The sequence below is a fragment of the Erinaceus europaeus genome, chromosome 1 (assembly GCF_950295315.1).
Source record: "Erinaceus europaeus chromosome 1, mEriEur2.1, whole genome shotgun sequence".
NCBI classification, from domain to species: domain Eukaryota; kingdom Metazoa; phylum Chordata; class Mammalia; order Eulipotyphla; family Erinaceidae; genus Erinaceus; species Erinaceus europaeus.
Genome location: NC_080162.1, coordinates 204,441,601 through 204,468,453, shown reverse-complemented (window position 1 = coordinate 204,468,453; position 26,853 = coordinate 204,441,601). Strand labels below are relative to the sequence as shown.

At 45.0% G+C, this 26,853-nt stretch overlaps 1 protein-coding gene across 3 annotated transcripts in view; it reads right to left on the bottom strand.

Moving 5' to 3' along the window:
• ADCY8 (adenylate cyclase 8) overlaps positions 1 to 26,236 on the bottom strand; it is a 270,953-nt gene extending 244,717 nt beyond the window's left edge. For 2 of the 3 annotated variants that reach the window (XM_060201427.1, XM_060201435.1), the window contains exon 1: positions 24,623 to 25,757. In XM_060201427.1, coding sequence (XP_060057410.1) covers positions 24,623 to 25,555 — 933 coding nt within the window. In that variant the 5' untranslated portion in view covers positions 25,556 to 25,757. Of the gene's footprint in view, positions 1 to 24,622 lie in introns of all 3 variants that reach the window. The other variant, XM_060201421.1, reaches the window with a different exon arrangement.
• Positions 26,237 to 26,853: the final 617 nt, after the last annotated feature.

Sequence of the window (26,853 nt, the reverse complement as noted above, 5' to 3'; positions counted from 1 at the left end):
AAAGACAGTGCTGCAGCTGCTATTCGTTCCCTCTGCCCTCTTACCCTGCCAATTTGTTTATGTGACTGTCAATAAAACAGGAAGAAAAGAAAGAAGAATGGAAGGAAGGGAAGAATAAAAAAGGAAATGAACAGTGGATTTGGATAAAAATATGGCTTGATCTGCATAAATTATGTAATAATTCTTTGCCTTGCAGTGGATTTGAAAGAATAATGGTGAACTGGGATGTCATCAGAAATTTTAAGCTTTTCTAAGCCTCATTCAGTTCCCTAAATGTTAGTTCTACTTTGGGTATATGCAGTATGGATAGATATCAGGAAAAGAAGCTTACGGATGCTCCAATCAAACTATGAAATCCAAGAGAAGACATGGTAGAACTTTCATAGGAGACATCTGAAATAGCAACAAAGGAAAAAAGTTTTCTGTTTGTTTTTTCTTGAAATAGCTTAGGCACATTTTTGTTTTGACTCTGAGGTTTCACACAGGTGTCCCTTGATTGCCTTCAAGTTGGTTTTGTTATTGTTTTCTACTTTAGAGAGGGGAAAAGAGAGAAATTAATTAGTTATTAACTAGATTTTGAACTGATCTCTGCTGAGTACATCCAAATTATCTTAAACCAAAGTCTTTTGCCAGATGTCAAAGAAAACCATCTACAATATTAGAAAGGATTTCACAAAAACAAATCTGAAGGAAGACATATCAACATTGCATACAAAAGGTCCCACCTCCATAGAAGAATGTTTTGAATCCATAACAAAGGGGTGACTTCTAACAACTGCCGTTATTTCATACACAAAGGGGAAACTGAAGTAATATAGAATTTGCAATATGGTGGTCTTCTTTTTCAGACTGAAGTACAGTTCTTCCTTCTGTGTGCAATGATCATAATTGCTAGAAATTATGGGACCCTCCTATTTTGATCCCCTGCTCCATTCCTACAGCTAACTGATGAATTCCTGTCCTGTGTTTGCCAAAGTTCTACTGCATAAGCCTTTGTGGGTTATAGAAATAACAATAAAACTCACCTCTTCTCAGCTATCACTTATTAATTCAAAGCTTTCACACACATCAACTTCTTTCAATTTATACCCAGTGAGGACAGACAGCCAGTATTGTATTTACATCTTGGTATGAATGAAGTACCCTATGTATAGGCAAAGGAAGTTGAGATTCATGAGGTTACGACATTTATTAATTGGAGTCTAGAGATGAATAAAAGAAATTACAAAAGCATAATTCTTACTAGCAGAATTGGGGCTGTGTAAATGCCCAGCTCAGTCACTCCTGGAACTATTCTGACAAGAAATGACTTGCTGATTCAGCTGACGTGGGCATTTTGTAAAAGCCAAATGGATGATTCTGATAAGCACTACACAAGTCGCTAACTATTCAAAAGAAACAACTGTCCCTTAGTTAAATACTTCAGTCATCAGCCCCTCTAAAACAGATCTGTTGAGTGGGATGGCTCACTGTTTTACAACTTGTGATGTCAACACCACTAAACAGCTAGGAGAGATTAGATATTAGAGGCCACCTGCTAAGTCATCCTCTCAGCTTTTGCTAAGTTGTTATTCACATTTCTATATTTTCTCATATTCCTCGGTGTGCTACATTTTCTATGACAATCTTCATTATCCCAACTTGGGAGCCAGGCTAACCAAGAAAGCATGCAAATCCCCCAGTTTAACTTCACTGTAATTCATGGGGCTACACATTTTCTGAGCTATGAGGAACTACACAGCTATGAGGACTTCATAGTGATGTGCTTGCAAACCTGTGAGGAATTCATCCTAAAGCCAACAGAAATTGAGTGGGTTGCGTTCTATTGAATATACACTTTATACACGCTGAGGTCAGTTTGCTGATGACCATTAAGGTGACGTTTTCAAGACAATTTTCTATCCCCCCTCCCACCGGCCCCATAGAGCAATAATACCATTATGAACCCTGCAACCATTTAGAACAGAGATTTTTATTTTTTTCTTCTCCTTTACAACTCTTTAATGCATTGCCTGTGAAACTAACAGAGCTAATTGAGATAAAGTGGCATTACAAGACCATCAATTTCAGGGTTAGTTTTGAAACGAGGCAGAGGTGGTTTCGATTTCCTTGCTTACTGAGGTGGGTGTAAAAACAGGCAGTGATAACAATACTAAGATGCCTGTTCAGATATTTGTCAAAGAGTCTTCAGCTACAAACTTTCCTATTCCAGGTTTGTATAGAAGTTTAGAACCTGTCTTCACAGAATCTAGGGCTTAGTAGTAGAAACAAACAAACAACAAAGGAAACTACTGTGGTAAGTTCAATTATCTGCCAATTCCATTTTAGTTTATTTTTTTATTTAATTCTTCTTTTTTTAAAAAATTGTTATTGGATATAGATAGGGAAAATTTTAGAAAAAAAAGGGGGATTGAGAGGGAAAGAGACAGAGGAGATACCTCCAGCCCTGCTTCACCACTCGTGAAGCTTTCCCCCTGCAGGTGGGGAGCAGGAGCTTGAACCTGGGTCCTTGAGCACTGTAATGTTTGTGCTTAACCAGGTGCTCTACTTCCTGGCCCTCACATTCCTTTTGATTTCCCATGTCTCAAATAATGAAAAAATAATTTCTTCATCCCCATTCAACTTGGCATTTTCCTTTTAAACAGAAACCAGGTTCAAGATGAGCATTCAACAAGGAAGATGCCTTGATGCCTTGACCATTGTTCCAGATAACACTTCCTCTAAGTGTCACACAATACATGGGCAGAATCTCAGAGTTCATGATTCTAGAAATCCTGTACCCTGAATGTCTTACTATCCTCAATATGTGTAGTCACAGCACAGCACCAAATCATATCTTGGCTCAAAAGCTTTGACTCATTTTCTCATTGTTCACATATGGAAGCTATTGGTCCATTGATGCCTCCTCCCCTTTATCGATTATAATCTCTTTGATAGCAACAACCTGGATTTTTTTTTCCTCATCACACTATCCCTACTGCTTACACCCATTGCTTGATACTATTTAATAAGTATTTCTTATATAAAGAAATAAGGGGGCTGAGAAGTGGCACATCAAGTCAAGCACATATAGAATGAAGTGTAAGGGGAGTGGGGCGGTAGTATAGCGGGTTAAGCGCAGGTGGCACAAAGCCCAAGGACCGGCTTAAAGATCCCAGTTTGAGCCCCCGGCTCCCCACCTTCAGGGGAGTCGCTTCACAGGCGGTGAAGCAGGTCTGCAGGTGTCTATCTTTGTCTCCCCCTCTCTGCCTTCCCCTCCTCTCTCCATTTCTCTATGTCCTATCTAACAACAATGACATCAATAACAACCATAAAAAAAACTAAGCATAGGATCTATTCAAGGATCCTGGTATGAGTCCCAGGCTCCCCACCTGAAGGGAGTGGTGGGGGGCAGTCACTTCACAGGTGGTGAAGATCTGCAGGTGTCTATTTTTCTCTCCCTCTCTACTATCCCTTCCTCCCTTGATTTCTCTCTGTATTATCCAAAAAATAAAAAGATAAAAAAGGAAAAAATAGCCACCAAGCGCAGTGATTTTGTAGAGCAGACACCAAGCCTCAGTAATAACTCTGGAGGCAATTAATTAAGTAGAGTAAGTAAAAAAAAAAAAACTACATAAAAGAATAAACTATCAAACAGAGGAAGAATGCACAGGCAAACGGGAGAACCCAAAGGCAGCAACCCAATTCCACCTGGTAGGAGGTTGTAAAAATTATTGCAGAAAAGTTGGGAATCTCTGCTAATTTGAAAGTCTTCCTTCCTGGACTGTGGTCTACAAGGCTGAAAGCATCTATCACCTGAACACTTGTTAAAAACATAGAATCCCAAATTGTCACTCTGAGACCTCCAAGTTATCTCTACTACCTACTAGAGTGTCCAAGCACCAGTTTAACTTGCTTATAGTTTAGCCTGGTGAAACACTGGGAAGAACCATTCAAGGGAGAAGAATAAAGAAGATAGTGACAACTTTGAATATTTAGTTATCATAAAAACGAAGTTGATTGTGTTTAAGTCCATGTACTCAGCTTAAATCTAAGTGCTTTACTTTAGTCTTATGATTTGACTTCACCATAGACTTTCCCGGCTGTTGTTACCCTTTTGTAGCAGAAGAAAGTGAGGTACAGACTGATGAAGGTCCCACTGACTTCATAACATTGAAGAATGGCAGGTCAACTCCAAGCCGCCTGAATTCATATCCTTCACTGTGATGACTGGCACACTGATTTCTCTGTGAGCATTCCTAAAGACATGTACTTATGACTGTTTGCTCAATTTTATGGCATCTTCCTCACTTCTTTTGTTTAAACAGTTAATGTGAGTTCAGACATTCAAAATTAAAAGAATTAAAAGAATTCTAGAGCTCCTAAACTCACACTTATTTGAAAGAAGAAGCACAAAGGAAGTTTCCAAGAGATTATGATAGCTGGGTGAATACTGCTAGACAAGGAAGATACAGAAGCTAGGAATGCCCTAGAAAACATACAGGAGGGACTGGGTTGTGGTCCACCCAGTTGAGCACAGAGGTTACTGCGCACAAGGACCAGGGTCCCTGTCTCTGCTCTTTGGCAAGGGGAAAACTTCATGAGCTGTGAAACAAGTCTGCACGCATCTCTGTCTACCTCTCTCTCTCCACCGCCACTCCTAATTTCTCCATACCCTATGCAATAAAATAGAAAGAAGAAAGAAGAAGAAGAAAGAGGAGGAGTAAAAGGAGGAGGAGGGGGGAGGAGGAGGGGGAGGAAGAGAAGGAGGAAGAGGAGAAAAAGAAGAAGAAGAAGGAGAAGGAGAAGGAGGAGGAGGAGAAGAAGGAGGAGGAGGAGAAGAAGAAGAAGAAGGAGAAGGAGGAGGAGAAGAGGAAGGAGGAGGAGGAGAAGGAGGAGAAGAAGAAGAAGGAGGAGGAGGAGGAGAAAAAGAAGAAGAAGAAGGAGGAGGAGAAGAAGAAGGAGAAGAAGAAGGAGGAGGAGGAGAAGGAGGAGGAGAAGAAGAAGAAGAAGGAGAAGGAGAAGGAGGAGAAGAAGAAGGAGGAGGAGGAGAAGGAGGAGAAGAAGAAGGAGGAGGAGGAGAAAAAGAAGAAGAAGAAGGAGGAGGAGAAGAAGAAGGAGAAGAAGAAGGAGGAGGAGAAGGAGGAGGAGAAGAAGGAGAAGGAGAAGGAGGAGGAGAAGAAGGAGGAAGAGAAGGAGGAGGAGAAGGAGGAGAAGAAGAAGAAGGAGGAGGAGGAGGAGGAGGAGGAGAAGGAGGAGGAGGAGGAGGAGAAGAAGAAGAAGAAGAAGAAGAAGAAGAAGAAGAAGAAGAAGAAGAAGAAGAAGAAGAAGAAGAAGAAGAAGTAGAAGAAGAAGGAGAAGAAGAAGAATGGGAGAAGAAGAATGGGAGAAGAAGAATGGGAGAAGAAGAATGGGAGAAGGAGGAAGAGGAGGGGAGGGAGAAGGAAGTAGAAGAAGAGGAGGAAGAGGAAGAGGAGGGGGAAGGGGAGGTGTTGAGGGGAAGTAGAGGAAGAAAAGGAGGAAAAAGAAGAGGAAGAGGAGGGGGAGACAGAGGTGTTGAGGGGAAGTAGAAGAAGAAGAGGAGGAAGAAGAGAAAGAGGAGGGGAGAGCAAAGGAAGGGAGAAAGAGAAGGAGGAGGGGGAGAGAGAGGAAGAGGAGGAGGAGAACGTAAAAGATTGCCACAAGGAGCTGTGACTTCACAGTGTCTGCACTGAGCCCTACCTATAACCAGTGGCTATTAAAAGGGGGGGATAATAGAAAAAAATAAAGAAAACATATTTAGGCATAAATCAGCATGAAGTGTACAGGAAACTATTGATGGTATTCAAGCATAGAAAATATCAGTCAGATTGCAGGCTTCCTCAAGACCATACCTTCACTATGAAGGGGGCTGGATCAGCTTCTTCTGCCCCTTGAGGAAGATGGGTCCTGAGCTGAATGCAGCCTAGAATGTTCCCAGCTGTGACCATGGACTGTGAGCTCGGACTGACAGGGACTCAGAAGTTGTACAGGTACCTGTACTAACTAGGAGTAGTTATGAGGTCCAGGTTAGATCATTGTGGTAAACAAATAATTACATTTATATGTCTTACTCAAGTTCATGAGCAACTCTCTGCCCTAATCTTACTTCTTAGTTCTACTCTCAACTCTGCCGCCATCTTCCCAGACACTATTTCAAGCCCACCCCCACAGGCTCCTCGGAACATCTCTAAAACTGACTTCCTAGCTTGATTCCACAATAAGGCCCCTACTTGTAGCTGTTCTAGTCCTACTTTCTGGTTCCTGTTTAATAAACATTTTGTCCTGCTTTATATTTTAATGCTTTCTAGTCACCAAGTTCCAGATGCTACTATGATTCCATCCTGACTTGCCCGGGCAGACGACTTCACCAATGTGTCCTGAAACCTCCCCTCCCCAGAGCCCTGCCCTGCTGGGCTAGTGTTGTGGTGTTTTTTCCCAGGGCACGTGCTCTCTTGTTGGTATGCATGAGACCCCTTCTGTTTCATTTGGTTTAAATCCCCCCTGCTTAACACTATTCTATTTACATAACCACTTCATTCTATTTATATAACCGCTGTTAACAAGTACCTCCCTCCAGGGCATTGGTTCAATCCCCACTGTTTCATGATATGTTTTTGCTCCACCCCCCCTCCTTGTCACACCCTGATCCTCTCCTTGTCACACTCTGATTGTCACCAGTCACTTTTCTCTCCACCCTCTCTATGTCACACCCTGTTTCCACCCTACTTGGCAAGTATATATAAAGACAGCATTGTGAGTTTTAGAGTACTTTACCTTGAGTTTAGCTTAGCTCGGTTTAGATTGTGCTGAGTCCTGCATGAATAAAGAGATACTGCCTACAGCTCAACTATGAGTCCCTGGTCGTCTGTTACCCACCCGTGAAGCCAGCCCGGCGAAAACAACATAACCCGTCGAAAACAACATATGGTGCCACAACGTGGGGCCAGACCTGTGCAACTCCCAGATAAGTGAAGACTTTGCCTACCTATGCACTATGGTCTTCTCTTTTACTTATGAAGAGGTTTGCCAAAGCCTTTACTGTTTCATTATGAGACAGTTTCTCTGTCTCTGGAACATTTTACTCTGGGCCACACTCCGGTTCCCTCACCGGGAACTTTGGTTTCTTATGACCGGGATCATAGAGCTTGGAAGATGCACGGAGATTTCTCCTTGGACTTTCTGGATTCCCTCTCCCATGTTTTCTGAGGAAAAGGACTACATTTTGCTCCGGGCCACAATTTGGTTCTTTATGACCGTAATCACAGACCTTGGGATATGCATGGGGATTTCCACTGGGACTTTCTGGACTTCTTCTCGAATGTTCCCCATGGAGAAGGACTACTCTAATTTGAAGAGCATTCTCCAGTACCCTGGCAGTTCCCAAGTATGGAGACATGTGGTTAGTTCTACTCTCCTGATTGGATTCTTTCTTCAATGGGAAGACGCTTTTAAAAATGGGTGCCTGAAGCAATCCAGCAGAAACAGTCAGAAACACCCTAAATGGAATTTCGAGGACCTTTTTGGACTAGGTCGCCCTCCGGGGATTCTTAATCCTACATGGTGAGATCTTGATAATCTGGTTCAAGTTGCGTTTCATAAGAGAATGATTTGAATGACTGAATTTTTGTTTGACATTGACTTAAAAAAAAAATGCTGGACACAGCCATGATTTCTAGAGACATCCAGAAACAATGCAAAAAATTGATTTTTTTCCTCCTTTGATTTCTCTTTTACGTCTTGACATGAATCTGAAACGTTTAATCCTGGAAACCGTATGAGTTATGGGTGGGGCAGATAGTGCAATGATTATGTTAATAATTCTCATGCCTGAGGCTTTTAACTGTGGTTCTTCTGTTTACCTTTCCACATTTTATTGAGTTTAAAGTGTTTTAACAACCTTGAAATGATACTAGAAAGGACTTCCAATTATAATGGAGTTATCAATGATAGTAAACTTCTAATCTGCTACAAGTTTTGTTTGACAAGTAAGTGAATTTCAGCTGTCAAGTCTTCACATGAAAAAGCATCTACTCAAATGGAATTCCCGGAAATCCATTTGGACCCCTGTTCTCTGACATCGCCCCCGGAAACCAATAATGTGACCTGGCACGACCTGAAGAAACAGATTCACAGACTCGAAAGCTCACTCTCTACAGAAAAGCAGAATTCTGGTGGCCAACATTCCCCATCGAGACAGACGTGCAGCGTTTCATCCTCCGGCATTTTCTTCTGTGGTCAGCTACTTTGGACTGACACCTCCATCGGACTTACTGGTACACACAGCTGTGTTTCTCAAAGACTAACTTCAGCCAATTGCCTTGAGACTTTATAGACCATGTCCCCTCGCCTGCAGGCTCTGTCCCAGAGGCAGAAAACTCCCCCTCCTTATTAGGTTATGCCCACAGAGGCATGAAGCGCCCCAAGAGGCAAGAGATGCCCACAGAGGCAGGAAACGCCCTTTGAGGCAAGAGATGCCCCCAGAGGCATGAAGCGTTCCCAGAGGCAAGAAATGCCCTTTCCCCTGCTAGGCCTTGCCCTTTGAGGCAAGAAAAGCTCCACTTGGCATCACTAGGAAAAGAAATAAACATTTAAAAAGATAGTATCCAGCAGAATTACTAACATTTGGGAGAATGTGGGAGGGTGTCTGAGTATGACTTGGAAGAGCACATCCTATGAGGTGAGAGATCAAGGACTCTCCTAGAAAAGAAAGAGTAGGATGAAGAGCTGTGGACACATACCACCGTTGGCAGATAAAACCATCAGGACTGGGAGCCGGGCAGTAGCACAGCGGGTTAAACGCACATGGCAAGAAGCGCAAGAACCTGCAGTTTGAGCCCCCAGCTTCACACCTGTAGGGAGGTCACTTCACAGGCGGTGAAGCAGGTCTGCAGGTGTCTATGTTTCTCTCCCCCTCTCTGTCTTTCCCTTCTCTCTCCATTTCTCTCTGTCCTATCCAACAATGATGACATCAACTACAATAACAATAACTACATCAACAATGAAAAACAAGGGCAACAAAAAGGGAAAATAAATTTTAAAAAATCAGGATTACACATAGATGTTGAGTGAGAGGGAGGTGAATGTGGACTTGATGACTGAGATTTCTATAGGAATCAAGTGGAGATTTCCATCAGGCCACTAGACAACCTGGCCTCCACATGAGCAGAGAGAACTGGCTGGAGATATAGACTTGGAGTGAGAAGGACGGAGACACTCAGTTATTAGATTGCCCTGGGGAGATATGTAGAAGGAGGTACTATGGGTTGGAAAGTTAAGGAGCCCTGATTTTAAAAAAAATGGCTTCAAAGGCAAGCCTAAAGGTATCTGAGAATAAAGAGCATTTGGCTGACATTAAATTATGTCAGGGAACACAACCATATCTCAGGTACAATGCTTGTATTTTAGAAGTTTACAACCCAACTTGCCAGAAAGACGTGGAGGCAGAGAACAGTGCAGTCTGTAGCATGACAGACAGGTAGAAGAGAAAAGAAGGCATATATAACTCAGTCTAGATCTTTGTGAAGGCCATCACAATCCTTTATTTTTCTCTGGTGCTTATTAAAATAAAAAGGTAGAACTCTACTAATTCTGAGGAAGCCAAAGCTGTTTTGCCAGAAGCACAGAGGAAAAAAAAAATCATGGCAAAAATAGAATGAGAATTTATGGCTTCTATATATTTTAAGGAAATGTATTCATATGATTTCAGAAATAGTTCTAGCTGTCCACTGGCACAGTTCACATTTCCTCTCTGGCTGGAATGGATCAGGCTGCATCTCAAGAACTTTTCAAGATGTCATTGCTTATTGGGTGAGAGACATGAGCTATCTCTTCCAGAGAGAAGGGGAAAACAAACACTGGGGTCCTGAATCCATCTTCAAATGAGCTGCCCACCAGCAATAGATGAGAAATACTCATCCAAGGAATGGTGAGAATTCAACATTGAACATAGGAGAAAACACGCTTGCTCTTATAGATTCTGATTTTGTTTCCTGGTATAGTTGGCAGTAGAAATGTAAACTAAGTTGGGTAATGTATCGCAGAACTGAACACCGGACTTAGCAGCCTTTTTGAACCACCCACACTGCTTTCTGTGTTGGGTTTCAACATCTGAAGTCACTTTTCTTTAAAAGCAATCTACAGATAGATTGATCCCATTAGGGTAGCGGTGGGGGGTGTTGTTGTTGTTGTTGTTATTGTTTCTACCAGAAACCATCTGGATTTTTATGAATCGTTTGTGGATCATACAAAATTATCAACTTAAAAATTAGCACTTTGGGAATATGGATAGACCTGCCAATGCGCATGTCCATGGGAGAAGCATTTACAGAAGCCAGACCTTCTACCTTCTGCATCCCATAATGATCCTATACTCCCAGAAGGGTAAAGAATATGGAAGCTTGGGAGTTGGGTAGTAGTGCAGCAGGTTAAGCGCAAGGACCAGTGTAAAGATCCAGGTTCGAATACCCAGCTCTCCAACTGCAGGGGAGTCGCTTCACAGGCGGTGAAGCAGGTCTGCAGGTGTCTATCTTTCTCTCCCCTTCTCTGTCTTCCTCTCCTCTCTCCATTTCACTCTGTCCTGTCCAACAACAACAACAATAAAACAACAAGGGCAACAAAAGGGAATAAATAAATATTTAAAAAAGAGGGAGTTGGGCGATAGAGCAGCTGGTTAAGCACCCATGGCAAGAAGTGCAAGGACCAGCGTAAAGATCCCAGTTTGAGCCTCCAGCTCCCCACCTGCAGGGGAGTCGCTTCACAGGTGGTGAAGCAGGTCTGCAGGTGTCTATCTTTCTCTCCCCCTCTCTGTCTTCCCTTCCTCTCTCCATTTCTCTCTATCCTATCTAACAACGATGACATAAATAACAGCAATAATAACTACAGCATTAAAATAACAAGGACAACAAAAGAGAATAAATATTTTTTTAAATCTTAAAAAAAAAAAAGAATAGGGAGGCTTCCAATGGAAGGGGTGGAATGGAGAACTCTGGTTGTGGGAATTGTATAGGATTGTACCCTTCTTATCCAACTGACTTGTCCATCGTTAAATTAAAAAAAAAAAAGCAATTAGTGTTGCTATGAAAAAAGCTCTTAGGATTCACTGAAATCCATGTCCCAACTGTGGTTGTCTGGGGAGTGTCAGACCCAGTGATTCAGTGGGCCAGACTTTCCCCACCCCTGCAGGTCTTCATGTGATAAGTTTGGAGCTATGGTAAGTGCAAATCAAACAACTAGCCAGTTTATTATCCTCACCAAAGTCAACCAGTTTTACTACACACACTCCTCTCAGATGTCAAGTAGACCTAACATGATTGCCAGGCATAAGGTTTGAAAATGTAAACAGCTCTTGCCCACTGGGGCAGCTGTATCAGGTCAGAGGTGAAATAGTCAATAGCAGCCCAAAGGTAGGAAAACCTAGGTAACTGAAGATGTATATGACACAGCAAAGAAAACCCGAGCTGAGGGTTAACATTAGAATTTAAATTCAGGTTGCTGAAAACTAAGAAGGAAGTCAACATAGAAATGAACCCACAGTAATACCAGGATTCTATTTCATGCAGACAAGCCCTGCTAGCGTAAAATGTGCATGGAGTGACAAATATTTTACATTCATACTTTCTCCTTGTTCTTCCCTCCACCTCCACCCAAACTTAAATTATCTGGACAATTGCACAGATGTTCCACAATATTATTTCTTTTCCTTCTTTCTTTCTTCTTCTTCTACTTCTCCTTCTCCTTCTCCTTCTCCTTCTCCTTCTCCTTCTCCTTCTCCTTCTTCTTCTTCTTCTTCTTCTTCCTCTTCCTCTTCCTCTTCCTCTTCCTCTTCCTCTTCTTCTTCTTCTTCTTCTTCTTCTTCTTCTTCTCCTTCTTCTTCTTCTTATTTTTTGGCTTCCAGGCTTATCGCTGAGACTGAGTGCTATCAACCTTCTCGTGGTGCATCCCATGAGTACCCATTCATTGGGGAAACTGACGATCCTTCCTAGCCAACTGAATCCACATGGATCCCAGTCACTTTCAAAGCCAGCAACAAGCAGCTCCTGACAGCTTTCAACCTGACCTGTTGACTGGCTACGGAAGAAGGGCAAATGCTAGAAGAAGAAGAAGTGCTAACACTATGAATCCACTGCTCCTGGTGGCCTTTTTTTTTATTTTATTATTTTACTGGCTAGGACAGAGAGAGAAATTGAGAGAGGAGGGGGAGATAGGGAGAGAGAAAGACACCTACAGACCTGCTTTACCCCTTGTGAAGTATTTCCCCTGAAGGAGGGAACTGGGGGGCTCAAGCACAAATCCTTGCATGAGTCCTTGCACTTAGTATTACACGAGTTGAACCAGGTGTGCCACCGCCCGGCCCCCTCACAATATTATCTACCATAAATTCTTTAACACATACTTGTCTAGCCAATGTCCCTGTCTGGCATTTTCTGCACAAGGTGCGTCCTCATAGAGTATCTCTTGGTAAATTTTTACCTGTATTGGTCAGAGAAATTGATTTTTCCCTCTCTCTCACTGGTTTCTCATTCCCTGTTAATGACTGTACATACACATGTCCACGGGGTGGTCAGAAAGGAGATGGTCATGTAAGGTTGATTCATTCCATCCAGTTAAAAATACAGTACTCAAAGTGTGCAAAACACTGTTCTGGGTGCAAAAGACATAAAGATGGACGTGGCACAAGTCTTGACCCAGGTAGAGGGCGCTCACAGCCTGCTGGCACTGCACTGATAGACACCCGCTGGCACTGCACTGATAGACACCCGCTGGCACTGCACTGATAGACACCCGCTGGCACTGCACTGATAGACACCCGCTGGCACTGCACTGATAGACACCCGCTGGCACTGCACTGATAGACACCCGCTGGCACTGCACTGATAGACACCCGCTGGCACTCCACTGATAGACACCCGCTGGCACTGCACTGATAGACACCCGCTGGCACTGCACTGATAGACACCCGCTGGCACTCCACTGATAGACACCCGCTGGCACTGCACTGATAGACACCCGCTGGCACTCCACTGATAGACACCCGCTGGCACTGCACTGATAGACACCCGCTGGCACTGCACTGATAGACACCCGCTGGCACTGCACTGATAGACACCCGCTGGCACTCCACTGATAGACACCCGCTGGCACTGCACTGATAGACACCCGCTGGCACTGCACTGATAGACACCTGCTGGCACTGCACTGATAGACACCCGCTGGCACTGCACTGATGCACACCCGCTGGCACTGCACTGATACACACCCGCTGGCACTGCACTGATAGACACCTGCTGGCACTGCACTGATAAGACACCCACAAGTGCAAGCTACAGCAGTAAGTCCAGAAGACTGAGCCTTACCCAGCTTCCAGTTCTACCTGCTCTAAGGGGAAATGAATTACCTGGACCTTCCACACAGATACTGAGGTTTTAACCTACAAACCCAGAGCAGGGGTTCCTAGAGCAGCAGACAGGGCGGCCCTCCATAGCACGAGACAGGTGTTCCCTTTCACCCCGTCTTTGCATGAGATGCACTTAAGCTGTGATAAAGCAATGCTTACATAAGCCTTTCCCAAGTCCCTTCAGTACTCTTGAGTAAGAAGGAAGATCCCTGCCCACCTCCAATTTGTTCTAGAAACTGACATTCCCTGTCATGCGACTCATCAAATAAATCCAGTGCAATTTTGATTTTCCATGCAATCCTAGTCTGTAGCATAAAGACCCTGAGACCTGCATTTGTCTAAAACATGCACTGAAAGCTGCATTCCAGATGTGTTCTCAGAGGTGGGTCCAAGCCTCGGCATTTTTATAGCACAGTCATGCACTCCCTCTCCAAATCCACTAACGTTATCAGTCAGCATCCTTACCTTAGGATGTGGGTGTGTGACTGAACCGATAACCCAACAGGCAGTCCCCTTATATTTGTAGATCAGTTCGCTGACAGAGTCCTCTTTCTCCTCTTCTTTTTAACACAATTTAAATTTCTTCTGAGGAAGAATACGTTCATTTATTTTTCTGACATTCCCTCTGACTAATGGAGTGACCACTTGTCACAATACTTGTCCCTGAAACATAAGCAAGCCTAACTGGCCAGGTGTTTCAGATGAGTTCCTTAAAGGTCAACAGACTTCATTGGCAACTATCTTTATGCCACTTTGACCACAACTCTGCCTTTCTCCCTTTTCAAGCCCACAGAACAGATGCAATGGCTCGGAGATCTAGACAGTGGCTTTCAACTGACCTTGAAGAAAAAAATATCTCTGCAGTGGATTCTCCTCGGTGCAATCCCTGATGGAGTCTTGCCTTGATGAGTCCTTAGGACAAGGAATTTAGCATTTCAAAAAGAAGCCCCATAGGCAGTTCCGCTTGTTGTAAAGTCTCACCTTTTGGTGAGAGAACTTTCAGCAGTCATCCATTGGCCTTTACCCTAGCTAGGTGAAGCACATGCATAAAACACCTCTCTTTGACATGCTGGGAGTATGGATCGACCTGTCAACACCCATGTTCAGCAGGGAAGCAATTATAGAAGCCAGACCTTCCACCTTCTGCATCCCACAGTGACCTTGAGTCCATACTCCCAGAGGGATAAAGAATAGGAAAGCTATCAGGGGAGGGGATGGAATACGGAGATCTGATGGTGGGAATTGTGCAGTTGTACCCCTCTTATCCTATGGTTTTGTCAATGTTTCCTTTTTATAAACAAAAAATTAAAAATAAATAAAAACAACAACAACAACAAACAAACACCTCTCTTTGTCTCAGCAGTAGCCCCAAACATCTCTGGACCCCTCAGTATTTCCCTTCTCCATCCCTTTTATTCTCAGATATCTGTGCTCTTGTTAGCTGTTGTCTTGCTCAAATTTTTATGCCACTCTTTTCCTTTCAATATTCTCAATGAAGATAATACATATATTTTGACTATGCATTCATAAACCCTTGTCCATTTCTATTTTATAAGCAGTTGTTTAATCAGCATATAATTACAAACACAGAAGAAAATATCCTGAAGTGCTTTAGTCCAGCCGACTGGAAAAGGAGCTGGCAGAGCACTGGGATACATTGTTTACAGAACCAAGTGGTTACGGGCCTTGCTTCACGTGACCATTTTGATGCTGGTATGCATCTTGTCTAAAAGGACCGCTTTGTTTTTAATGTTATTAAAAAAAGAACTAAGATTAATTTTTATCTAGCTCATGTTATCAATTTGAATTTTTTTTTCCTAATTTAGGGAGAAAATTGTGCTTCAGAGATCTTTAGTAATACCCGGATTTAGGGACACATATGGAAGGAATAGGGACACATATGGAAGGAATAGAAAGCCCCAAGAGCAAAGGTGTGTGTATGGTATTGCACACACCAAAAGCAATCTTGCAAAAATGATTGATGAAATTGAATTCAAACATCAAATCTTATGTGTGCTGAAAGTCCACTCCTAATCTAAACTCAGCTAAAGGTTTGCAGGTCTACTGGACATGGGACCACAGAACCTTGGCTCCTGGCTTGAGAAGGTGGCCCCATCTTCATATTCACTGGGGGACTGTTTTGATGCCCACCAATCTGGAGCTTGGCACCCCTCAGGATGCCTGGCACCACAGTGGTTAATCAATCTACTTTGCATTTTTTCTCTTCCACCCCGCAGGGCTGAATGAAAAATCTTGCAGTGAGAGAAGCTGGCTTCTGAAGTGCTGCTTAAGTGACCTGCCTTCTTAAAATAGTCTTTCATAAACAGCACATGATATAATTTGAGTGTGTAAATCCAATTACATTTCCTGGGGAAGCACAGGGCTGACTGTAGTTGTTTCCACTGCTGTTTTGGCTGGCTGGGCAAAGCAGCATTCTGCTCCCCAAGTCCCAGGGAAATGCCAGGGGCTAGATTATTTGCAGAACTCATTCTCTTGCCAACTGAGGTAGGGACATGCATATAAACGTTACAGAAATACACCAACCATCAGTGTCTGTTACCTTGATTTCAAACTCAGAGAAAGTTAGAAATGTATTTCAGGGGGTCGGGCGGTGGCGCAGAGGGTTAAGCGCATGTGGCGCAAAGCGTAAGGACCAGCATAAGGATGTCGGTTCGAGCCCCAGGCTCTCCACCTGCAGGGGAGTCGCTTCACAGGCGGTGAAGCAGGTCTGCAAGTGCCTATCTTTCTCTCCCCCTCTCTGTCTTCCCCTCCTCTCTCCATTTCTCTCTGTCCTATCCAACAACAAACAACATCAACAATGGCAATAATAATAACCACAATGAGGCTACAACAACAAGGGCAACAAAAGGGGAAAAAATGGCCTCCAGGAGCGGTGGATTCATGGTGCAGGCACCAAGCCCAGCAATAACCCTGGAGGAAAAAAAAAAAAAGAAATGTATTTCAAAGGTAATATGTCAGCTGGACTGACAAACTGTCCAACTGCATATGATGGACTTGTTGTTTGCTCAGGGAACCAATACTGTGCCTGTTTGCTGGTGAAAATAAAGGTTTAAAAGGAATGTTTTGGCCTGAGGAGATAACATAGTGGTTATGTAAAACAGCTTTTCATGCCTGAGTCATCAGATTCCTCAGGTTCAGTCTCCACCACCACCAAAAGCCAGAGCTGAGGAGTGTTTTATTTATTTATTCTTTAAAAAAACCATTTGTGATTTAATATTGATTGTCAAAATTACATGCCAACAGGGGTATAAATCTACCCCATTTCCATTACCAGAGTTCTGAGTCTTCAGTCTCCCCACAGCTAGCCACTGCAATTCCCCTAAGGTTGTAGACATGGGCCAACTATCATCTCTAAAACTAACTATCTGTGCACATTTGTTTATAATTGCCCGCTTTTTCTTCCTGATTCAATCCTCTCTTCCCTGCCAAGCCACTCATCACAACTTTACTACCTGCATATTTCCCTCTCTGGGTGCTGATGGAGCTGGAGTTCAGAGCCCTCTCATCAAGGTAGCTTTTGGAGTGCAGAAGGTAGGAGTACTGGTTTCTGTAATTGCTTCTCCGCTGGATGTGGGCACTGGCAGGTCTATCTATACCCCCAGCCTGTTTCTATATTTCTCTAGTAGGCCAGAGCTGAGCAGTATTTTAATTAAAAACAAAACAAAAATGAAAGGGATATTTCAAGAGTCTCCTATGCTCAGAAAAGGAACACATGTAGGGTAAAATCAGAACACTTGTGAAGTGAATACATTAACATCCTGGGAAATATTTAGGCAACTGTGAAGTGTCATATCACATGAACAGAGTAGTGTCCTTTGATTGCACTTTGCCAGAAGCACTGAATTTGGGGTATACTTTTAAACAAATCAACCTTTCCCTATAACGTTCAGTTTCACTCATTTTTACTAGCTTTTAAAAAGTCCTCTACAAGAAGTTGGGTGGTAGCGCAGCTGGTTAAGCACATGTGGTGAGAAACGTAATAACCTGTTTAAGGACCTGGGTTCGAGCCCCTGGCTCCCCACCTGCAGGGGGATCGCTTCACAGGTGGTGAAACAGGTCTGCGGGTGTCTGTCCATCTCCCCTCCTCCCACCCCTGTCTTCCCCTGCTCTCTCCATTTCTCTCTGTCCTATCCAACAACGACGACATGGATAACAACAATAAAAAAACAATGGCAACAAAAGGGAAAATAAATATTTTTTTAAAAAAAAAGTCATCTACCATCCAGGTATAAATACGACTAAAGCATGTGACCTATTCAGCCCAACATTGCTGCAGTTGCTCCGGAAGTAGCCTTCCCTGCCTTCCCCAGGTCTAATCTAATTATGCTGACCCACTGATGCTAGTCAGGTGACATTCCCGGATATGATGGAAAGCAAATTCATAATTCATTCTTGCAAACACACACAACACAATCCATTTACAGCTTTCTCTAAATAAACAGACACACAACATATTTGTAACTCCAGAGCAAAGGTAAGAATAGGCCAGGGCTGGTGGGATTTCATCGGTCATAGCAGCTGTCCTTGTAAAGATCTTTTGCAACACCTACTCTCTGTCACATAAAAAAAGAAAGCAAACAAGATGCTGAACCCGGCACTTGAACCCGGCTCCTTGCACAGGGCCACATGCTTAGTACTATGAGCACTTTACCTGATGTGCCACCACCTGCAAGGGGGGACATTTCATAAGCAGTGAAGCATGGTTGCCGGTGTCTCTCTGTCTCTCTCCCTCTCTATCTCCCCTTCCTCTCTCAATTTATCTCTGTCCTGTCCAATAAAATGATGGAGAAAGTGGCCACAGGAGCAGTGGACTCATTGTGTTAGCACTGAGCCCCAGATATAACCCTGGAGGCAAAAAAAAAAAACAAAAAAAAATAACAACAATAAAAAGAAAACAAGAAAAGAAAGATGGAGGAATTAGATAGGTAAAGAAATAAATACTTTTCAAAAGCAAGAGAATGTTTTTATTTCCCGGTGTTCAGAAGAACAGCTTAGGAATGTCGACACTGGAATCTGTTTTTGAACATCATTTTTTATCCATGCCAGGGCCTTGTAGTCCTTTGTTAAATGTCTACATAAATGTATTGCAGGAAAATGCGCAGGTAATGGAGGTATTAAGAGTCCAGAATGCACACCACATGTAATGAGGGGCTTTCAGTGGGGAGGCCAGTCCCAGCTGAAGGACATTCATTCATGTGCTGTCAAGTGAGTATTCTTGGTACCAGCTACCAAATTGGAGTGATTTAGATTGCAAGACACATGTTACAGCACATTAAGCAGTCAAACAGATCTCTTTGGGTTTTTACCTCACAGACTCAAAGGACATTTAGGATTATACATTCATAGTTGAATATTAAAAATGAGGGAGGATTCCCTTATTCCGTTATATTCTCCTGATCTTTACTACGAAGCCAGTCTTTTCCATGGTTAGAAAGGTACATTAACGTCTCTCTAAATAAAAATAAATAAGAAATAAAATCACTTGCAAAGTCCGTTTCTCTCCTTACCCCCACCTGCTCAGAGAACACATGACCATTTTACAAAATATAAACAATATATTCCCCACCCCACCCCCCAAAAAAAAACTTTTTAAAGGCTAAATTCTGAAAGTTCCTCTTATCTCCATATCCTCAACATTTGTTGTTTCTAGTCTTAATCTCAAATTTTAGAGCTGAGGTTCCTAGAGGGAAAGGGGGACTGGGCGGGAGGGGAGGGGAGGGGTGCTGTCCTGTTCTGTCATGGAGAGAGGTGGCACTTTGGTGGTATGTGGACAAAAACATAATTGAAGGAGGTGTGAGATGTTTATGCTTCTTAGAGCATAAACAGTTTCTACTGGAAATTCCTCAGTTGAAAATGAATTTAAACAAAATGCTCTTATTAGGCAAGTTGCGTGTTCATGATTCAGTCACCACATCCTGCCTTTTAATCTCTGCTGTTTGATGGCATGTGTGTAAGAGAGAAAAGAAAGTGTTGCCTGGGAAAATTCAGATCTGACGGCTTGACCTTGAATGCTAACACATCCTGATTTGCATAGCTGCTTGCCTTTATCTTAGCATTATCTTGAAGAAATCACCTATGCTCTGACAAGGTCACTTACCTGCCTCACCAAGAGGTATGGGAGACTAATTAGCCACCACTGTAACATTTCAAAGTCCCCAAGAGGAAAGGATTCTGCAGCTATCCTTGGATTCAATATTTCAACCCTTTTGTTTTTGCAAGAACTAGAATGATCTTCATCATCTTATCATTAATGAGCTGAAGAATGAGAGTTCTGAAGCTATGGTAGCCCACATGACTGTCACCAGCAACTAAGACAGAATCAGTTGTGAATTGTAGAAACAGTGCTTACAGTTTACCTGCCCTGCCATGAGTATTTTATACACATGTCATTTCATAATGAAATTTCGGATGGGTAACTTGCACTCAAAGGGTAAACAATTCACGTGAAATATGGGGAGATACGTGTCACAGAGCGGGTCTGGACAAAGCGACTTCCTTCACTGGTTTGAACAGTAAACATAAAGCTGAGTCCACTTGAAATGGGGAAGGTAGTCAGTCCAGTGGGAGAAAAACTGCCATCTTTCAGTTAGCTACAGATGAGTTTCGTCAGGGTAAAAACTATGAGGAAAAAACCAACCAACTAACCAACCAACAAAAAAACCTGTGAAATAATCTTTGACCCTTCTAAAGTTTCCTGGGTATTTCCAGTGCTACTTAGGATGCAGAAGATGTAACGGTGGTTAAGAGCTGCTCACTACACCTATCTCTGTGAGTGGCAAACCTATAAATTTAGTGTAAAGGCTCTCTGAGTGGAGAGAACAAAAAAAGAAGTTAATGGGGCGGGGGAGACAGCATAATGGTTATGCAAACAGACTCTCATACCTGAGGCTCTGAAGTCCCAGGTTCAATCCCCAGCACCACCATAAGCCTGAGCTGAGCAGTGCTCTGGTGTTTCTCTCTCTCTCAAAAATAAAATTAATAAAAAAAATTTTTTTTAATTAAAAAAAAAAGAAGATAATGTTTAAAAATAGGAACTTCCGGGCAGAGGGTGGATAGCATAATGGTTATGCAAACAGACTCTCATGCCTGAGGCTCCAAAGTCCCAGAATCCCCCATACCACCATAAACCAGAGCTGAACAGTGCTCTAGTTAAAAAATAAAAATAAAAAAATAGATAACAGGAACTTCCTCGTTGCTGGTGGCAAGAAGCTTCATGATGGTCTCTCCCCACCCCCACCCCTGATTTTAATTTATAAGCGTAATGGAAAGCACATGGTAATTTAAATCACTTCAAGGTTTTGTCTCTTCACATAGGACATCTGCAGAGATCTGTGGTCTGGTTTCCCTGTCAAAGCACAGATATAATTTCTTTAAAGAGCAAAGAAATTGAAAAAGCAGAAACACAGAGCTCTAACAAAGAAAAGATAGTCATTGAATCCTTTGTTACTTCTGAAAATGGTATTTTTGGTGAGGGAGGACACAGCCACAGAGGTGTCCTGGCAAAATAGTTTGTGCAGTTCCCTTGCTCCTGTAAACTGTTAAGTTAAATGTGAAGCATCCTCTAAATGAGAATCAAGATCAAAGTAGAGAGAGACAATCTGCTAGTGTTGACGGTCTTCAGTTGACACATCTGTATCCAGCTGAGCTCACTGCAAAGAGCCTGTTCTCAGCCTTTTCTCTCTCATGACTTCCCTGTGCTTCTCTTAGCTAAGTGCTAATTCATGTGCTCTATGGGGCACTGCTGCCTTATGTAATGAGGGATAACTGCCGAAGGGTTTCTGAAGAAGCGTTGACAATGAAGCATGGATTTGAATCCTGCTCTCACCACGTAGCAGACTCACTTCTGAGGATGTGTCTTTACAGTTACTCAGAGCGTGCTAATTCTTCTCTGGAATCAGAATGAAAAATCATATCATCCGTTTCTCATTAGCAAATGTGATACTGTATGTAGACATTCATTTGTAAGTAAGATATTTACAAATGTAGTGTATCCTAGTACACACACAGATGATTGCCAGAAATATCATACAGCATTTTTTGTCTTTCTATGAAAAAATGTGTTATTACTTTTCCAACAACCGTAACACACACTCTCTCTCTCTTCTCTCTTTCTCTCCATATAAAACTTTCACCACCATGTCACCACCTATGCAATAAATGGTCTTATCTAGTGTTCTCTGCACAGCTACCAAATGGCTGGCAGTTTTCAAAGTGCCGAGGACAAAGCAGAACACTCTGCTCAAAGATGGAAGCATCTTCGCCCTCAGATTGTTTTCTTGTGAGGGCAGGAGGAGAAACACAGTATCTATATGTAAGGTATGGAAAATTTCAGATGGTGTGTGTGCTTCTGGGAAAATAAGACAAGTCATGCACTAGGAAGCGGCATTCAAACTGAGTCTTAAGTTGGGAAAATCTATTAGTCTTAAGAAGATCTGGGAAAATTTGTTCTTGGTGGGCGGGGGTAGATAGCCTAATGGTTATGCAAAAGACTCTCATGCCTAAGGCTCCAAAGTCCCAGGTTCAATCCCCCGCACCAACATAAGCCAGAGCTGATCAGTGCTCTGGTTAAAAAAAAAAAAAAAAAAATTGTTCTTGTCAGTTGACACAAAGGCTGATGGGTTGGGAAGACCTGGTATATTCGGAAAGCAGAGAAATGGATAGTGTGTTTAGGATCTGAGGAGGAGAAGAGAAGGAAGCATATTTAGAGAAAGAACAGAGTTCTCACAGATGATCACATACTCTGTTCTAAAGAGGAAGCTTTTGTTGCAGTTGCTGTTAGACGCTATTTATCATGTCTGAAGCATGCCTTGCATACTATTCAACAAGGAAAACACAACAGTAGCCACCTAGAAGTCATGGAACAGTTACGATTTTCTTTATTGTTATTGTATTTACAGGATCTAGGAAAGAAACTTGAACCTATAGAGGGCGCCAAAAGAAAACATTTTGTAGCCAAAGTCACACAGTCCTTTCAGCACCTCAGGGAATGAGAGAGCGCTTCTGCCTTTCCCACAGAGGCTGGTCAGCAGCCATGCAATTTTGGAAATAATATATTCACATTTCCAACCCAAACAAACAAACAAATAAGCAAACAAAAAAAAACTTGAATGAGCTTGGCTTGCCTGGAGTGGGAGTTTGGCTTTCACTGTGAAGGAATGTTTATGATGGGTGGAAGTGGGAAGACATGTTAAGGTTATTTTTAATTTTCTCCCATCTGGTAGTATTTGAGTGGAGTATTAAACAAATGCGGAGCCAAAATTTACTTTCTGGATTCATTTGGCAAGAAAGAAGAGTATCTCTATACTTAGAAATTTGAAGATATTCATCATTTGCCACTCAGGATATGTTATTCTAACTAAATACTATTCCTAACTTACATGATAAAATCTTTTAGTAATGTGTATGAAGACCAAACAGGAAAAGGAAAATTACAATTAATCATGTTTCACATAAGTGAGACACTCATAGATTTTTTTTTTTTAAGGTAAGGTGAAGAGGAGGAGGAGGAGGAGGAAGAAAATGAGAAAGAGGAAAAATGGGCAAGAAGGGGAAAGAGATCTGCCAGTGTCTAGGTACATAAGATAAATTAGGGGGAGAAATGAGACTTCTTGGAAGAAAGTGATAATTTTGTACCTTACTGAAGTTCACATTTATGTGTGAACAGGACTGAGACGTATGGGTAAATTTACTTTTATACAATCTGAATTGAATTTTTAATCATATGGAGGCAACAAAGCTTCGTACTGATTGTAAGAAAACATTCATTATTGGCCAATAACAGCAAAGTAAGCTCCCATCACCCTATTTCATGCTTCTTGACAATCATAGACATGTGCTCTATTCTTCACTCTACTGAATGAGACTTCAAAAAGTAAGATGAAAACAGCCAAGCAGTGAAGTGCCCTGGACAAGTGAACAGTCATCTGAGAAAAGAGAAAACCCCAAATTGTCTAGAAACCTAGAAGGTCAATGATGGGCTAAGTACTCTAGTGGTGCTACCACTCCAATAAAAGTCCTGAGTAAAATTTGGAGTTGTGGCACCCGCTCACCACAAGAACCATCTACTCAAGCCCACTGCAGGGACGGAGAAGAAGTTTTTGAGCTCCCATCAGAACAAAACTGCATGCAGGCTGGGACTAGAGCAGGAACATACAAAGCAATATCCTGCCAAGACGACTGCCATCACACTTCCATATGGAAACACTCATCTGAAGTGTTTCTCTCATTTTTATTGAGCAGCCCTCAAATTCACTCACCTGCTACCTACTAGACCTTTGACAAATCGAGTGCCAGGGCTGTCATCATCTCTTGGTCTCAATGAATTCAGACAACAGGATAAGTATCTACATTCTTCTTCGCAAACAATGGTGATTTTGTTCCCGTAGGCACAACATATTTAATGGGGAAGGGTGAGGGGAGAAATGGGGAATGGGCTGCAGCTACAGATTTCATATCTGATATATCAACGTGATTCTGATCAATTAATCAGAACCTGAATTCTTGGCCCAGGCCACCCCCTCTGCCAGCCTCAATTCCTGTAATAAGAGAAGGTATCATGTTAGCTTCCCAAGGCAGTGAAAATTCACAAATAAAGCAGGTGTTATAGCATTGCCTGAGGGACCGGGTGAGATAACACATGTAGGGGACCTATCACAGGCAATTAGTATGTGCTTAGCAAATATTGATTCCTCTGAGAACTGAGAATTTGTGATCCAAAGACCCATGGAAATTCATGCTGAATTCTAGTGTTTCTTATGCCTTCATGCTATGACGCTTACGGGTAAAACTGTAAAGGAATGGGTGACCTTGTCCACTGGAGTGGGAATTCTCTCCTCCTGTCTCATGTGTGTGTGTGGCGGGGGGGGGGGGGGGGGGGGGGGGGGCGTTAGGGAAGTAAGAACCATAAAGAAAGCAATTTCTTAGCTCATGTTAGAGAATAATTGCTCAGACAACCAGAAGGCTACAGTTGGTAGAAACTTTAGAGGTCATTCCTTTCAAATTTCTCTTAGTGGGGAGAGAGAGAGAGAGAGAGAGAGAGAGAGAGAGTAAATCCCTTTGAAGCCCAGGGACCTTTTGGCTGTAAGGCTCAGGGCAGCTAGAGGAGAGGGCTCAGAGCTCAGAGTGAGTGAGACACCCTGCCTCTCAGAGTGAGATCTCTACTTAACTCAGCAGGGGTTGAGGGGGAGGAGCAGGGCAGACAGGAGTTACCTGGTTGATGGAAATGACGGCCAGCCTGGGAATGACCACTTGGAGGATCACCTGCAGCAATGAGGTGGCCAGGCCTGCCAGGATGGCCCAGGTGAGGGGCAGAGGCAACATGCTGTAGGTGGCGAAGAGTGTGAATAGCACATAGCCAATACCGTCGCCCAGGAGGCCATAGCCAAGGCCTGCTGCCAAGATCTGGGTGGTCATGGCCACCCAGGTGACCACACCGCTGTACTGCAGGTAGGTGTGGGAGGTGGTGTCTTTTCTGACCACGACCAAGGCGCAGATGACCACCTCGATGCCGGTGAAGAAGCCTAGCAGGATGCCCTTGAGTGGGTCCATGGGGGCCGAAGCCAGGCTCAAGTGCAGAACCAAGAGGGTGAGTTTGGTCAGCACATCCAGCACGTTCATCACCACCTGGGATTTGCGCCTCTGGCCCAGGAAATAGCGCTGGTAGAGGCGCTCCAGATCCCGGGACTTGAAGGAGTTGCGCAGAGTGGGGAAAATGACCCCTCGGTAGCTGTAGCCTCCACTGAGGAAGAAATCCGAGTTGCTGGGGGCGCAGTCCAGGTGCAGGAAGCCCAGGTCGCCCCCGCCTCCGCCGCCGCGTTCCGGGAAGACTTTGGCGCCGCCGGCCGAGCCGAGCGCCGGCTCCCCGGGGCCCAGCGGGGACAGGGGCCGCGCCGCGTCGGCGGACAGCCGCTGGCGGGCGCGCTCGGCCGGGCGGCCCGCGGGCTCCGGGGCTTTGCCGCAGCTCCTGCCTCCGCCGCCCCGGTGCCCGAGGACGAAGCGCTGCTCGGTGATGTGGCGCACGGCCGTCTGCCACAGCAGCCGCTGCGGCCGGGAGCCGCTGTCGCCCGCGCCGGCCGGGGGCGTCCGGTGGATGGTGTAGAGCTGCTGGCCGCCGCCGAGGCAGCGCACCTCCGAGAGCTCCATGGCGCCGGCCGGGGCCGCGGCGCGCAGCCCCCGAGCACCCCCCCGAAGGCGGCCTGGCAGGCGCGGGGCGGAGAGCCCTCTCCGGGCCGGCTGTGCGGGCAGGAGCGCCTCCCCGCGTCAGGTCATCGTGCGCCCCCGGGGCCCAAGGCTCCCGGCCGGCCGCCGCAGAGCCGTGCGTCCTACCGCGCCGCTCGGGTGCGTGGCGCCCAGGCTACCCGTCCTCTGCGGCCGCCCAGCCCCGGGCCACGCAGCACCCGCCTCCCCGGCTTCGGGGCTTGGCGCGGGTGGGTGGGGGACACACGCAGGTTCTTCGCTGCGTCTTGGCGCAGGCTTGGCTCTCCCAGGGGCGCCCCGGGGGCTGCGCGCCGCGTGGGTCCAGGCTGCGGCGCTGGGCTCGGGGCGCCCACGCGGGGGCGGCTGCGGGGGGTGGGGGGCCTTGGCCGAGGGTGCCCTGCCCGGGGCGCAGATGGGCGCCAACTTAGCCGCCGGGGCCGGCACTGAGCCCTTGGGAGAACTCCACAACCCCGGGATGGGCAGCCGGAGCGGGGCTGGAGGCGGGGGCAAGAGCGGCGGGAGAGGTGGCGGGGTGCCCCGCAGGAAGGCGGGAGTCACAGATAACCCAACAGTTAATTTGGAGGAGTGGGCGCACCGTGACTCCCGCTGTGTCCACCTGCGGAGCGAGGACCCGCCGCAGCGCCGGCTCTGGCCACACGCAGCCCTTGGGGGGAGGGGAAGGGGAGGGCCGGGTCGCGGCGTCCAGTCGAGGTCACCCCCTTTCAGCTGTGCTTCCCAAGGATGTCAGCGCGCAGTCCCCAGCCTGGCCTTCAGCTGGTGCTTGGAGACACTCGGTGGCCCCGGAGCAGGGAAGAAGCGGAGATGCGAGCAGGGCAAAGTGGGGAGGGCTCCAAAGTCACCTGCGCAGCGGAGGGCAGGGCGAGCAGCAGAGGCGGCCGGCGCGCATCCCGCAGCTTCGGGGGGTGCGGGGGTGGGGAGTGCAAGTCCCGGGAGGCGCAGCGCGCCCTGGTCCCTGAAGCGCTCTGCGGGCACCCAGAGACCGGAGGAATGGGGAGACTGGCCAGATGGATGAGGCGCCCGCCCCCACGCCAAGCCACGCCCCCCGGAACATGGGGTGGGGTGCAGCGAGTGGCTGGGATCTGCCATTCAGATCCGGCCAGAACGCCCCAGATCCCTCGGCGCCCGAGCGCCAAGGCCCGAGTGCAAGATGACGGCTGAAGTGCTGAGGGTTGGGGCGAGAACCACCCCCCCATGACACCCTGAGCACTGGTGTCCAGCTCTCC